Here is a 15,132-nt window from a genome sequence, read left to right as displayed (position 1 = left end):
CATGTGTGTTAGTGATAATTTGCAGCCCATTCAGCTGAGAACAAATATTCCTTTCTTGCGCATGTTTGAGAGCTCTGAATTTGGTCCTTTGGCATTTTGGGAAAGCCATGGGGTTAATTACTTACCTGAATTCCTGGATTCTGCTCTGTCTTTCAAACTCACCCAACACCCTGTGAAGTGCTGAGGTAGGAGACAGTGTCTCCCACCCAGCCCTATGTTTATTGCCCCTGAGCAATTTTGGGTGGTGGTATTTTGAGCAAACTTTGGTCAAATGTCCAGAAAACCTGTTTGTATGTGATTATAGCTATGCACCAACACTGGCAGTCTGTCTCTTGCTCATCTTGAGCTCGCAGAAGCACCTCTAAGTACATCCAAGAGCACCTCATTGGCAGAGGACTGCAAGTGTTTGGGTTGAGTTACACCTGTGTTTGGTGTAGGTAGTACCTGTTGTGCTGGCCTCTGGATCCTGAAGTTCCAGAGATCCATGATTTTTTTCACTGAACTTTTTTGAATGTTAGTCAGATGGGATCTGGAACACAAGAGAGTTTAAGCATCTCACACAGGAACGTGTGAGGAGCCAAATGAAGTCTTCGAAACCCTGTGTTTAGCAACATAACTCTCAGCATGTTAGCTTGAATTAAGAGCAGTCTCAACTTACTTTTCCGATTTAGAGTTTTGCTGATGCCTAGACCTTTTTGTTACCTTGTAGCTGCTAAGGGTTATCTTCTTCAGATAGATAATGACCCTATTCTTGTTGACTCAGTAATCTCAGTTGAAATGTGGTGACAGGTTGGATCGCACTCTGTGTGAGTAGGAATTTAAATTCTCTTATGCTTGTCCTAATTCTTTCTTGTGCCAAGCATTTGTCATTTTACGTTGCCAAATCCTTGCTTTACAAATGTTGTATTTTACAAAGGTATATTAATGCAAATTTCCTATCCAGTACTTGGTTTTTGGCCCCTCCCAGTGCCTTTCAGGCTGCATGACTTAAATTCAGTGAGAACTTCCACAAAGGGATAAATGGAATTGCATCTCCCTTGCGAGAGACTTGGTGTGTGTCTGTGAATGGTTACAATGGATTGCTGGGAAGAGGATAATTGGATGAACAGTGCGTGGTTGGATCAAGTGTAAGGTCTGTTCTCTGGAGTTATTTCCGAGGATCCATCTGCTGTGCAAATGTTGCAGAAGTCTCAATGACATCCCAAAACACTCTATCTTGCAGTCCAGGTGAGAGGGGAGAAGTTTTGACTTCGAATCAAGACCAAGTCCTGCAAGAGCTGGTGTTGGGAGGGTTGGCTGCCATTCAGGCCAGTCCCATCGATGCTGTGGGACCGACAAGGGAGCACAAAGAGCTGTGGTGCACAGAAGCATTCCCGTGTGACTTCCTATAGTTTCCCTAGGACTAAAACCTCTCTGGTGTAGAGCTGGGGTTTTCTCACGCCATCAGCTTTTGGGAGTCCTACCTCACCAAGTGCTGCTGAGCTTTCTGTACCTGTTGAAGCTTGAGAAGCAGAAGGGTGTGGCAGCAAGCAAACTCCTTGTTTCCCAGTGGTAGAGTGATGACCCTGAACCCCATTTCTCACACTTTCAGGCATTTAAGTATATCTCAGTTCAAAGCCAAGTGCTTCAAAATGTTCCAGACAGTGTTGAGCCCTGCTGACCCCTGTGAAAAGTCCTTTTGCAGTGATATGGGCACAAGATACCCTGGGCTAAACTTGCTTTTGGCCCTTCCTTTCCTACTTCCCAGCAGGCACACCTCTGTTTAAAAAAATGTAGACTATTGACTTGGAAATACCTAGCAACGGAAGGCTTTATTTAAACTGTAGAGGAGAGACAGGCCATCACTTGATCAGAGAGAGCTCAGGGGAGCATGTCTCTTTGTTCAGTATGCCAGAAAAAGACATCTCAGGATAATTCTGTCAGTGGCTTTCATGTGCTTTCAGGAGCAGCAATGGAAGTCAGCACAGTGCAGCTATTGGAGATGGGGCTGGGAGGAAGGAGTCCAGATACCTACAGCTCCCTTTAGAAGCTGCTGGAAGAGCTCCTTGTAGCTTCAACAAGTTTTTGGAGCAGATGTGAAGTAATGCAGCCAAAAGAGGACCGTATCTGCCCTGTTTAGACTAAAAGCAGTACATTTATATACATATCTGTTTTTTCATTCCATAAACTGGCATTATAATAGTCATAGAACTCACCACACGGAAGTCAGAAGGGTTGCAAGGATTGCTTAACATTTGTAAAACATGTTAAGATCTTTTGATGGAAAGAATTTGACAAGTGCCAAGAACTAGTATAATAACAAGAGGAAAATAGCTATCAGTCTGCATTCACTTCTGGAATCTAATGGATTATACCAGAAGCCTTGGCTTAAACATCTGTGGGTGTGTACATTTAATGGTGAATTTATTGATTACCCTCTCTGGGAAAATGTCAGTTGAATCTGTTAGACGGCTTTGCTTCTTGGTGATGGAAACTGGTGAGGATCAGGGCTTGTCTCCGCTCACCTTTGGGATCAGATCCTCTTTTGGCCGCCCTTGCAGTCTGTTTCCAGTCACTGCATTGCTTTCTTATCACAGGAGCTCTTTGCTGTCCTTCCTGTCTTGTTGCCCACCTGTGCAAAGCATTTTGCAACAGCTATTAATGACTGGCTTCCTGAGTGGAGCTGCTGTTCCAGAATGAAACTGGAATTATCAGCAGCAACAACAAAAAGGGTGCCATAATAACTGCTATGGTTTGAAATCACATGAATATTGCACCCTGTCCCTATATCTCCACAGGGCAGTTTCTCTGTGTTATGCACCTCTTTATAGCTGCCTATGTCCCTTTGGAAGTCTCCAGGCTGTGGGCACTTTTAGGGCAAGCAAATTGTTTTTTTCTAGTGATTCCTGGTTTTTATCTGGATACTTCTGTGAACAGCTTATAAATTGTGGATACTCTGTTAGAGAGTCTTTGAAATGGAAGAGGTTTTTGTTGGATGCTAGAGTTCTGTGAAAAGGGTTGTCCCCCTCCCCGCCCCCACCCCTTTTAAAGAACAGTGGCTTTTAGATTTGTATTTGCAGGGTGATTAATCAGCTCTCATAAGCTCAGTCAGCTTTCCAGACAGTATCTCCAATACTGAGTTTGGTAATTTCTTACGAGTAACTTCTCTGGAATAAGGATTACAGTAAAGCAATATGAGAAGAACAAGCACATCTAAGGGAAAACTAATTGAAAGGATAAAGCCAGGATATTTTATTGTGTTTATGTGGGTGTAGTTACAATGGCTACATTTCAAACTTCCAGCTGTTTAATTTGCACAGTGCTGTTATACGATGTCTGCAAATTGTTGTAACATTACTGAGCTGCTCAAAGTGCTGTACGTGACCCTGCAGATCTGTACAGACCTGTTTTATGGAAGGGTTCTTTACCTTTCATGAGGGTGAAAGACACACCAGGATTAGCTTTCATAGGACTGCATGGAATGTATCTGCCCCTAATCCTGTTAGCAAATGACGGGATCTGCACTAATCATTCCTCTGCTGTCTCACCGAAAGCGTCTCCTAATCACCTTGGCCGTTGACAGTAGGCTTCTGAAACACCTCAGAAAGAGAGAGATGCTTGCCTAAAAAGCAAACAGCCATGAATTTCCCTTGAAACAAGACCCACACCTGCACAGCATCCCTGAGTTGTGGGCGTGGGGAATCAGGACCAGAAAATGTTGAGACGTCTGATTTTCATCAATTTTTTTTTCCATTCACCACATGTTGTAACACTGGATGTATTTGTAATGCCATATTTCCCCTCAAGTGGTTTATTTCAGTTAGCATAAGGGTTCGCAGTCTGCTCTGTTTCGGTGCGTGTTCTGGTCTTGCATTTCATCTGCTATCCTGTTTGTGGCATTTGTCTCAATAGTCTGCTGTGCTGTGTTAAGGCTATGTCCTCCTAGTGCATATTTTGTGCTGGGAAGAGTGGATAAAAAAAGATTATTCTATTATTATCCGAATAATTATCTGGTAACATTATTTTTCCAGTCTCCCTGTGTGCAAATACATGCCTTGTACTCTGCCGGTCAGCACAGTGTTTGCTGTATTTCTGAAAGCTGCAGCAGACCTCCTCCTCCTCCTGGCTCTGAGCAATAGTCATTTCATTACCATCTCTGCTCCCCTGGGAAAGACAGAGCAGTTTTGATGCTTCACAGAGACCAGACTAATGCTAACACCCGTACCTTCAGTGGAGCAAGGCACAAAAATGCTGGGTTCTGGCTGTTTGTGGGTGTTTCAGACCACAGAACACTTCAGTCTAGGCTGAGGTTATTGAGTGATGTGTAGTCTGGGTAGTCACAACCTGCTGTGTTGCAGTTTCCCTTCCGCCAGTCATGGAGGGTTTGGTTTTCCAGGCTCTGGACAGCCCTCTGGAGCTGGCTGGATGTTGGTGACAGTCCTGCTGCTTTCACTGTCCTTGCTGTTCCTGGAAGGACCTATTTCCCTTTTCCCCGTTCTCCCAGTATTTCTCTATCAACGTTCCTCCACCCCCCACGGCAAGGATGGAGGCTCCTGATCCATTTGCTGCGGTCTGTCTCCTCTCTCCCTGGCCACAGTCCAGGGAGATCTCTTGTTCCTGTGCTACAGACCTAGCCTGCTGTTCCTGCTTCCACATTCCTCCTCCCTGCCACACTTAGTATCTCTGTCCCAAATCCAGAATGAATTTCAGGATCAGTCCTAACTCAGAGGCCGCTGGTTTGGATATGAAGCCATCGAAGGCCTACAGTCTGACCCACCCCAGGCATGGCAGCATTTCAGTGATAGATGAAAAAACTCCTTTCAGGGTGGCTCCAGCACTGTTGGTGGGTGTTGTCCTTGATATCAATCCATGGGATGCTGGGAATTTTCTTCCTTTCAGCACTCGCCTGCTGTAGAGTCCTGGCTCATGGTTCTTCATTATAGCCTGCAAAGAGAAGAAACTGCAGGAGTGCAAAAGGCAATTCTGCTCAGAAATTTGTCATCTTTGAAAACCAAAGCCTTGTTCCATCTCCAGTTTCACAAATTTCTTGTTTTGTCAGGGTGGATGGTGAATAAATAGATGCTGCAAGTTGATTGTGAGTAGATTGGGCATGGTGGTGGAGGATTAGGGTGTGTGACTGAGATTGGTGTGAATATGAATGTTTCATTCCTCAAATAAGTGATTCTCTGAGTTAACTTCGTTAGTCTTAGTCCTTACATGATACTCAGTGAAGCAAGAGCAGGTTGAAATTAAAGAAGCTTTGTGTGTATGAGACCTTATCCTCATGGTCCTGCATTTCCTTTTAAAACACAGCACTCTTAAAATGCAGCAATCCTATTAATCTTTGTGGAGGAAATGAGGTGGAAGCGTTGGTTTGTTAAGAGGCTCTCTATTTCCTAGAGTGCTGCATTAAAGAAGCCTTCAAAGCTGGTAACCAGGGTGAAAGTAGATAAGCAGATGAAATTGAAGGCTGGGTTTCCAGGTCAGGAATACATACATGATTTATTGTAATTCAGTTTCTGCTTTCCTGAAATCATCAATTTGTTCTTGTTTGCTAATTTCTAAGGATGCAGACTTGAAATAAAAAAACACCGGAAATATATATATACATTTTTAAGTTGAAACTACATTTTTTTCAAAAAATATTGCCTGCTGCAGCTACTGGGCTAAACTGCACATTGAGTTAGATCTTGATTTTGGATGCAATCAGTAAGCTAGCAATTTGACATATAAAATTGCCTTGAAAGCCATATTAAATATAGCAGCCCAAAACCACAAGAAAGAAAACTTCTTATTTGTCTTTGTAGAAATTGTGGATTGTGCATTCTAGGGCAAATCCTGTAAAGCCTGACTTATGCCTCAGCTAGGCAAGATGCCCATTGTTCTCAAGTCATATGCCTGAAATATAACTTACTGGGTAAGGCTGTGGCATAAATTATTTTGGATTTTATATGCAATAAAGCACTGGAAGCTGGAGGTGGTGGCAGCAAGCAATTTGCTCCAGAGTCAACAAATACCACATTAACCACAGTGGTATGCACACTGATTGGGTTTTGCTCCCACTTTTTCACGTTTGGAAAAGCAAGCTTGTTTTGTACAATTTTTTGCATGTTTGCCAACTGCCAGGGAAACAGAGATCTGGGTGAACTCCACCAAGCTTCAAGGAAAACAGTAAAAAATTATCCGGTAGAAGGTACTTGGCCAATTATTGTTTTATGCTTTCTTTTTTTTTTTTTTCCCTGTTTTCTTTTTTTTTTTTTTTTTTCCATGTGAAACTTCTAAATTAGACCAGATTCGATATGCTGCTCTACTCACTGGCAGGTCAATGCCATGTCTGTTGTTATGCAGTAAAACTGTAGAGCATTAGGCTTCACATATTGAGAGAACTATGTGCTTCCCCCTGGTACATTTCCAGCAAGCACTTTTATCTAAATACAATATACGTTGGAGGCACATTTGACATTGTTTCGGTAGCGGAAGGGTTTTACCCTTCATGTTTGCAGCCCTGTGCTGGATTTATGCTGAGGTGCTCAGAGTCAATTTACCAGAGCTATGTGGCTGTGGTTGCAGAATCTGCTTGCATTTCATATTATGAAACAGATCATCAGTTTTAAGCCATGAGGAAAGGGGGGGGGGGGGGGGAAAAAGAAAAATAGGCGCGTGCATGAGTCATTCTGCCTTTGTGCAGAGCAATGCTGTGATGGTCCAGATGGATCCAACTGCGAGGCCCATGTTTAGGGCTTGAATCTAAAATCAAAGGAACTGTGCTGTTATGAGCAGGAAAAAAGAAGAGAGACATGGCATTGGAAAACTTGGACATCTAAAGAACTGAAATTTACATTTTCAACAGAAAACGGTAATTTGGGAAGGCGGGATCTTTCCTAGAGGCTTCAGTGTCATCCGCAGCAAAGAAATCAAATCTCTAGATGGGTTTGACATTAATCACTTGGTAGTCACCAAGGATTTTTGTTGTCACTATGGAGTCCTTTTTCTCGTGGTTTCTACCATGCATATCACTTTTTATCCTTCATTCTTCAATGTGGATGGCTTGCACCTTAGATTTCAGAATCACACTGTTAGAGGGATGAATGCTCCTACTCTTCCCTTACCTGTTAAAAAATCTTAATGTCAAAAACATCAAAAAAAGAAACAAAGAAGAAGAGTCACAAACTGAACCTCTTAGAATGCCTTTTCTTTCCCATGCTTAACTGTTTTGTTATGTACACAAAATAACAATCTCCCAGCCAAGTCCTTAACCAAAGTAAATAATCTAAAGGTTTTACTCAGCTGAAACAAAAAATTGTTGCTAAAATGGTCATTTTAGGTATTTTAGATCAAGGTTTAAGGTAGAAGAAATGTTTCTAAAGGTTTGGTAGAAAATGAAAGATGCCAAGTCTGACAAAAATATGTTCTTCTGAAAATGTATTTGATAAGTGGTCAGAAAAAAAAATAATACTTGAAGTCTTTGGAGCTATGAAAAAGAAGAAAGTGTGTTAGAAACACAGTATGAAAATGAAGTGAATGAGAACATAATACACTGAAAGGTGCATCAGTCTCTGCTTTGGCCCGAGAACTGTGTGCATATCTGGGTAATTTGCCTGCTCAGAAGTGCAGGCTGTGTACCTGTGGAGAATGGTGGGATAAACAGAGTAAAAGTATTTGTGAGACAGAGATGAACTGTGGGCAAAAGGAGAAACATGTACTGTTTGTAAATGGAAGGCTGTAATGTTTAAGTCCAGCAGGTGCCACCATATAATCTAGTCTAACTTCCTATACATAAGTGTTAGTGGAATTTCACCAAGCTATCTACAATGAACCCAAAAATCAGTATTATTTTGTAGTATAACTTCCAAAAAGGCATTCATCTTAATGCAGATATTCAAGAGATAGATGTTCCATCATTTCTTGTGTGTGTAATTATCCTCACTGTTCAAAACATGTGCTTAATTTCCAGTTTTAATTTGTCTGGGTTTCATTTTCAGCCATTGGTTAATTTTATCCACTTGTCTCTCCTACATTCAATGTGGAAAAAAAAATGGTGCATGTCAAATTGAGAAATATGTGAAAAATATGGGTGTTAATAGCAGCATTCATGCACAACATTGGGCTGAGAACTGTGGTGGCATGTCTGCATGTCTCCACCATAATCCCCTGTTTTCACTCAGTACATCTTTTTGAAGCATGAACATTCTGGACTGAAATTCTGCTCCTTCCCTCATAAAAATGAATCTTCTTGAGCAGGTCTGAGCAGAACTCTGGCAGCTCTCACTGAATGATGGAGGAATGATTAGAAAAAACAGTTTTCCCCACAACTGCCCCCCACCATTTAGCACATTTTTAGATATGACTTGAATGAAATGCAGCTGAGATTGACACGCAAAGCTTGAAAGAGAGAGGCACAGCTCTGTGGAAGCATGTGCCCTTGTTATGGGGTTTTTCTTTTGAGGTGAAGATTGATCAGTTGTTTATATTCAGGTTTTGAAGTGTGCCTATCATAACACAAATTAGGCAAACGATAAAAAGATTGAAAACATATGTAATCGTAAATAAAATGGGACTGAATATCAACAGTGACACAAAGAGCACTCCCCAGTGGGTATTTGAACAAAGTCCATCCTCACCCCACCCATCCTTTCAGGAAAAGCCTGGGTAAATAGAAGGACTTTCTAAGAGCACAGAAGGCCAACAAATTCAACTTTTATAGGCTGAGTCTGGCAGTGAAATCTGTCATTGAGGACATTTTACTGGCATCCTCCATCTGACATAAATTTGGAGACACAAATCAGCAGCTATCACTTCAGCTGCTGTGGTTTTACGTAACAAAGGGCAGAGGTCTTAGAAGTAGGTTAGGTTGCAATTTGGAGGTGCAGCAGTTTGGTACAGGATGGATGATCTCATTTCTTGGGGTGGACCACAGGCAAAGCCAATCTGTAATACATGTAAAAGCTTCAGGATAACAAAGCAGTGTGGGAAAGAGCTGGCTGAATAGGTGCAATTGTGCCTAATTGAGTCCATGTTGTGAGGGCACCGCTAAGAATGCAAGGTGTTTCTGCAGGCAGAAAAACCAGACTAACATTGGAGTGAACCATGGAGGAAAGAAGAGGCAGATATGAGCTGCCTGCTTAAAAATCTTAAAGGCTTTTGTTCTGTTTGGAATTTTTTCATGTATTTCTGACTCTGGAAATGGAGTCCGAGTTCAGATCCACAGCAGTTCTTTCTCCCTGCCTCCTCTAGAACGGAGTAGTGGGATCCAGCTCAAATTAGGCAGGTTTTTTCCTACTCCTGTGAAAAATGAAAAAAGGATTTAGATTCATCAGGTTTATTTATGACTCACTGAGGGCAGATTGTGCTACAAATTATAAGGTTTCTCTTTAATCAGAATACACACTCTTTAGAATGGGGACCAGATTTTTGCCCTATCTTCATAAATTGCCTACTGTAGCAAGCCTGTGAGCTGGATCAAGCAATTTCAGTGCTGCCATAATTCAGACAATAATAATAATGTACTAGTACTGGGCAAGGAACTCCAAACCCAAAGTGCCTTAGATAATGCTTGGGCTGATTTGAGGTTTCAAGTGGAAACCAGTTAAATCTGGCTTGTATGAAATGGTTTCAGCACCATGATCATCACAGCTATTACAAGTTTCTTGCTGGGTTATAACTTTACATAAATTCAGTGTTTTGTGTAAAATACAGAGTGCTGTAATTCTCTGAAAAAGGTCTGAAGCAGATGGCCACATCTCCTGTATTCCCAATCCAGCAGATTTATTTTTCACTCAAAGTCCCCCCACCCTGTTCAATCTGAGGGCAACATTTTTAGACTTAGATACTAATGAGATTTGCTGTTGAGATCTTCAGGTCTGGAATTTCAGCCCTTGAGAGTTGCACTTGATGATCCTTGTGGGTCCCTTCCAGCTCAGAATATTCTGTGATCTGAATATTCCACAAGAGAGTGCTATGGGCTGGCTTGGCATACCTCTTGGGGATCATGCTGTGTTGTGGTCTCATTGCTGAGACAGCTGGGACAGCTGATTGTGGAGAGACGCTTGCCTGCAAAGCCATGTGGAAGGTGGCAAATGGATACAAGTTCAGTTTAATTTAGTTGCTGGGTGTGTGCTGGGCAGCAAGGCTGCTCTCCAAGGGTGGAGGAACAACCCAGCCCAACATGCAGCATCAGTTTTCCATCTGTCTGATAAACAGAGTTGAAATCTTGGAGACATACTTTTTATTATTTTTTTACTCTTAGTCTGAAGAATGTCAAAAGATGCAGGCAATTGGGAGAGAAGCTCTGAAGAGCTCCCAGATTGATTTTGCTCATGATGGGTTGCTACAGAGATCTGTATCAGTGGGAGAATGAGGGTCACCCCTTACACTGAAAGCAGTGTTAACACAATTGTAAGGAAAACAAGAAACGCATCTCTTAAAAAACCTGCAACTGGTTGTTCCTTATGACTGTTTTCCTGATTTCTGGGCAGATTGCTTGATTGCTGGTGAACAGAAATGAATATTTAAGGTGATTCTCATGGAAGTCCCTGGTGTACTTGCTCACTGTAGGAAACTGCTGTGATATGTAGTAAGGCAATGGATGTGTTTAGAATCATATTAAGAGACATTTTCAGCTTTCTTAACAGATGATCTATGTGATAAGTGTCCAAGGACAGGAAGTACATATCTGTTTAATGGATAAGGTTTTGTGAGAAGTTTTGCTTAGGGTATTCTTTTTATTTCCTTTTTTTAGTTTGCTGAGCAAATGATGATTTTATAAAAGCATTTTATGGAGGCTTTTAAAAGCAGTTGTTCTCCTTGCTGTGTAGGGGTGCTCTGTGTGGGTACAGAGAGTGGAATAAACTTAATCTTTGTGTGGTCTCACTGCAAAGAGAAATCCTGAGCTGTAGACACTGGGTATTGACTCAGTTGTGGCCATTGTCCAGCTGCCACAGGCTAGGAGCAGCGTGTCTTCTCCTGTGCTCTTACAACTGGACTTCAGAGTTGAAAAGGTCATAGACTTCTTGCAGCCAACATCTTACTAATGAGGGGGGGTGTTTGTGGTCAGTTTGCTGATGCAGTTTTATTCCAGAGTCACTTTCTTGTGGAAATTAAAGACCCTATTTATTTATTATTGTATTCATATCCATTATTTTCTAGACCTAAATGAAATATTGATACCCCTTGAAGTTGCTTACAAATAGCAGGAAGTGTTTTTCCTTACCTTCCCTGCATCACACTTCAGTGCTTTTAATTCAGCTCCTTCCTTTCTTCCTCATCCCCTGCTGTGATCCCTCATGGCCATGTTGCTCATGGTTTGCACTCTCTTAGAGAAGAATTGTTTCTATAAAGAAAAAGCTCTTAAAGCAGAGCATGAAAGTAGCAAATTAAAATCTTTGGTGCACTGAGGATGAAATTGCTGTTCTAGGTCTGGCAAGTAGCTCAGCCATGTTTTACACTTTAAATTCTTAAGGGAAAATTGGGGTAACTGAATCCCTGCTGAACCTGTACTTTCACCCTTCTTTCAGCAAAGGAGAAAAGTAGTATCAGAACATGATGATGGGAGAGGTTTGGCCCCAAAGAGTCTGATTGATGGCTAAACCAGAATGGTTTTGTTGCTTTTAATGTTTAAGTATTTGCAATACAAACATTATCTGAACTTGGTTTTAGACAGTGAAGAACTCTGTTGTTTTTTTTTTTTTTCCCCTATGTTCATGGCTGCGCTGCTAACTTAAATGTGTGATTATGTAAAGAAGGGAGACTTCTTAACCATGATGTGTCAGACCAGTGCCAGAAGCAATGTGAATGAATGTCCTGACTGGGTCTGGCACATTCTAGCTTCCTAATTCACTTTCCCTGCTCAAAAAGATAAGAGGAATGCAGGCCTCTCCCTTTATCTCACACAGCAATAACCTCAGCAAAGATTTGAATGGAACACGGGATTATTAGGATTTTAAGGTCTTGCTTTCCTTTTCAAGCAGGATGAAACTAAATGTAATCATCTGTTGGGGCAGATGAATACAATGGGTTCTCAGCTGTAGGCTTTCATCACAGCAGAGATCTTGTGTGATTTGGCCTGGCAGGGCTCCGGGCTCACAAAAATTTTGTGGGTGTCAGATGTTTGGCATTCAGAGCCGACCACTGAGAGCTGTTGTCATACTTGTGTCTCCCTGCTTTCTAGTCTTTAAAATGTAGACTATGTCACCATTTTCAGCGTGTGATATTTAGAGGAGACTAATGAAAAGCTGCTTTGCTGAGTCCAATTTCAGTTGCGTGGGCCTGAGCAGCAGTCTGCTCAAATGCTGCTGTGAGTGCTCCAACAGGATCATGGTGCAGGCCAGGAGGATGTTTGCTCAGCTACAGAGCTGGGCATTTATGGATTTGGTGTTTTCTTGGAGCCAGCTGACAGTGTGGTGTGGCTGCTGCCTTCACAGGGACTATTTTCTCAAGATCACTTCTGAGAAACAAAAGAAAACCAGGGTTTGAAATGATGCGTCTCAATTTCACAGAATATTTTCACAACAGCACATGGAGCAGCCGCTGTAGCCATGCTTACTGTGCTCTGGAAAACTGCTTTTTGTGATTTTTTCAGTGTCCAATTTGCCATAGCACCAATGTTTCCCTCTCCCTGTTTCAGGCTGTCCTACCAGAGGAACGACGACGATGACGAAGAAGCCGCCAGGGAACGGCGCCGGCGGGCTCGGCAGGAGAGGCTGCGGCAAAAGGAGGAAGGCGATCTCTCAGGAGAAGTATCAGAGAAATCCGAGGTTAATGCCCAGAACAGGTAAATGTCTGATGCTGTTTACTGACAAGGTAGTTTTGTTCAGAGTAGTGTCTGGGAGAGCTTTGCTTTGGTGCTTGAATTTGAAGTACTGGGTTTGGCCATTGTTAAACTGGAGAAGGACCTCACACTCTGAGGATCAGCCTGGCTGCGTCTACATCGTAGGGTGGGAGCATCATACCTCTGGCTCATGGCACATATCCAGGTGTCCTCAGGGCTGTCTGTGTGGTAATTCAGCTGGGGCTCATGGAGGCTCCCAGATTCTCCCAAGCATGGGTGCATCTGGCCTCACAAAACACCACATCTCTTGTTCTGCTCACAGGGGTCATGGCACCATGGGGCCAAAGCACTGGGTGGCACCCAGTCTTCAAGCTGTGGCTGCAACACACCTACAAGGTGCTGGGTGTGAGCTCTAGAGCACAGCACTCAGCTGGCATTGTGAATGTCAGACAGGTATAAAGAGGAGAAAAGTTTATGCAAGGAGGTGACGCTTGAAATCATAGAATCATCATAGTTGGAAGAGACCTTTAAGACCATCAAGTCCAACCATCAACCCAGCAGAGCCCCTGTGGCCCCTAAACCATTACACCATATCACTCCTATCACCACCCACTTGTTACAAAGCTGAGTGGCCTCCCTGTCTGTCCAGAGCTGGCCTTCCTGTCCGTCCATCACTTGTTTAGTTTCACATAGTCATAAATACTCTACCCAGATTTCCAGTGGCCATAACACAATTGATAGAAAAATCCAAAATTGTGATGGCAAGTGCTAATAGATACCGAGCACAAGAAGCAATTTATTTAAGGCAAGGAGAATGGATATAGATAGCAAAACAGCAGCTAAATTTTGAGGTGTGTAACCTGTTGTGTTTTCCAGCTGTGTAATGATGATACAGCAAGCCTTTTTCCTAGAAAGAGTGAAGTGCATAGGTTGTTAGAAGGAATTTTTTTGGTTTTTTTTTTTTTTTTTACATGCAAACCTGTCCCTTTTACACAGTGTGGCAGGAGAGGAAAGCAAGCGCTCCACAGATGATGAAGCTGCATTGTTGGAGAGGCTGGCAAGGCGGGAGGAGAGACGCCAGAAACGTCTGCAGGAAGCCCTGGAACGTCAAAAGGAATTTGACCCCACGATCACAGATGGGAGCTTGTCGGTGCCCAGCAGGAGAGAAGTAAACAACGTGGAAGAAAACGAGACCACGGGGAAAGAGGAAAAGGCTGAAACACGCCGGGGACGCTATGAGATTGAGGAGACAGAAACAGTTACCAAATCGTACCAAAGGAACAACTGGAGGCAAGATGGGGAAGAGGAGGGAAAAAAAGAAGAAAAAGACAAGGAGGAGGTACAGGAGGAGAAACCGAAGGAGATCCCCATAGAGGAAAATCAGGTAGATGTGGCAGCAGAAAAATCCACTGATAAAGAAGAGGCAGTAACTGTAAATGCAGAGGAACACAAAGCGGAGAATGATACAAATGCTGTGCCAGAAGGGACACAAAATGCAACTGATGCTGTAGATAAAGATAAGCTTAGGGATGAGGAAAAGGCTGAGGAAGAAAGGAAGGAAGCAGAAGAAAGGGAGAGGTTAAAAGCAGAGGAAGAAAAGAGGGCAGCTGAGGAAAAACAGAAAGCAGAGGAGGAAAAGAGGGCAGCTGAGGAGAGGGCTAAAGCAGAAGAGGAGAAGAGGGCAGCTGAGGAAAGAGAGAGGGCTAAAGCAGAAGAAGAGAGGAGGGCAGCTGAGGAAAAACAGAAAGCAGAGGAGGAAAAGAGGGCAGCTGAGGAGAGGGCAAAGGCAGAAGAGGAAAAGAGGGCAGCTGAGGAAAAGGCTAAACTAGAAGCAGAGAAATTAAAGGAAAAACAAAAGGTGGAAGAACAGAAAATAGAAGATAAACAGGTAAAAGAGAAGAAAGTAGAAGATGAAAAACCTCAAGCAGCTGTCTTAAAAAAACAGGTACAGTAAACATTTTGCACCAAAATAAGACACCTGTGGTTTGTGTGAAATGTAATGCAAAAAATGCAAGAAAAGATTGAATTGGAATTTCCTCACAGATCTAGTCCTGTACTGAAGTTACTAACACTTGTGCTGTTGCTCTCTGTTTTTAAAAATAAATCCCCTCCTGCTTACCAATAATTGAGTGCACAACAGGCCTGACCTCACTCCATTGTTCAAAGAAAACCTTGCATGTTCCGACCTCTGCGTGTGCTTTTGCTGCCTTTTTTTCCCTCAGCTGCTATAAAAACTGGCCTGATGCAGTAACACATGAGGTGAAGGCAGACACATCTTGGCAGAAAATATTATGAGCACCTGTTAGAGTGTGTGAGGAATGCTGTGTGCCACATGCAATCACAAGAAAGGGCTCTGTACTGGGACACGTGAGCATGATGCCACGCCA

General features: G+C 42.7%; 1 protein-coding gene across 11 annotated transcripts in view; it reads left to right on the top strand.

The window, feature by feature from the left end:
• Positions 1 to 15,132, top strand: part of CALD1 (caldesmon 1) — a 311,531-nt gene that overhangs the window by 96,334 nt on the left and 200,065 nt on the right. For 7 of the 11 annotated variants that reach the window (XM_068191946.1, XM_068191952.1, XM_068191949.1 and 4 more), the window contains 2 exons: positions 12,602 to 12,748; positions 13,742 to 14,690. In XM_068191946.1, the coding sequence (XP_068048047.1) occupies positions 12,602 to 12,748; positions 13,742 to 14,690 (1,096 nt within the window). The remainder of the gene's footprint in view (positions 1 to 12,601; positions 12,749 to 13,741; positions 14,691 to 15,132) is intronic. The other 4 variants (XM_068191956.1, XM_068191955.1, XM_068191954.1 and 1 more) reach the window with 2 other exon arrangements.

Source organism: Anomalospiza imberbis, chromosome 5 (assembly GCF_031753505.1).
Source record: "Anomalospiza imberbis isolate Cuckoo-Finch-1a 21T00152 chromosome 5, ASM3175350v1, whole genome shotgun sequence".
NCBI lineage: Eukaryota > Metazoa > Chordata > Aves > Passeriformes > Viduidae > Anomalospiza > Anomalospiza imberbis.
This window is presented reverse-complemented; position numbering and strand designations above follow the sequence as displayed.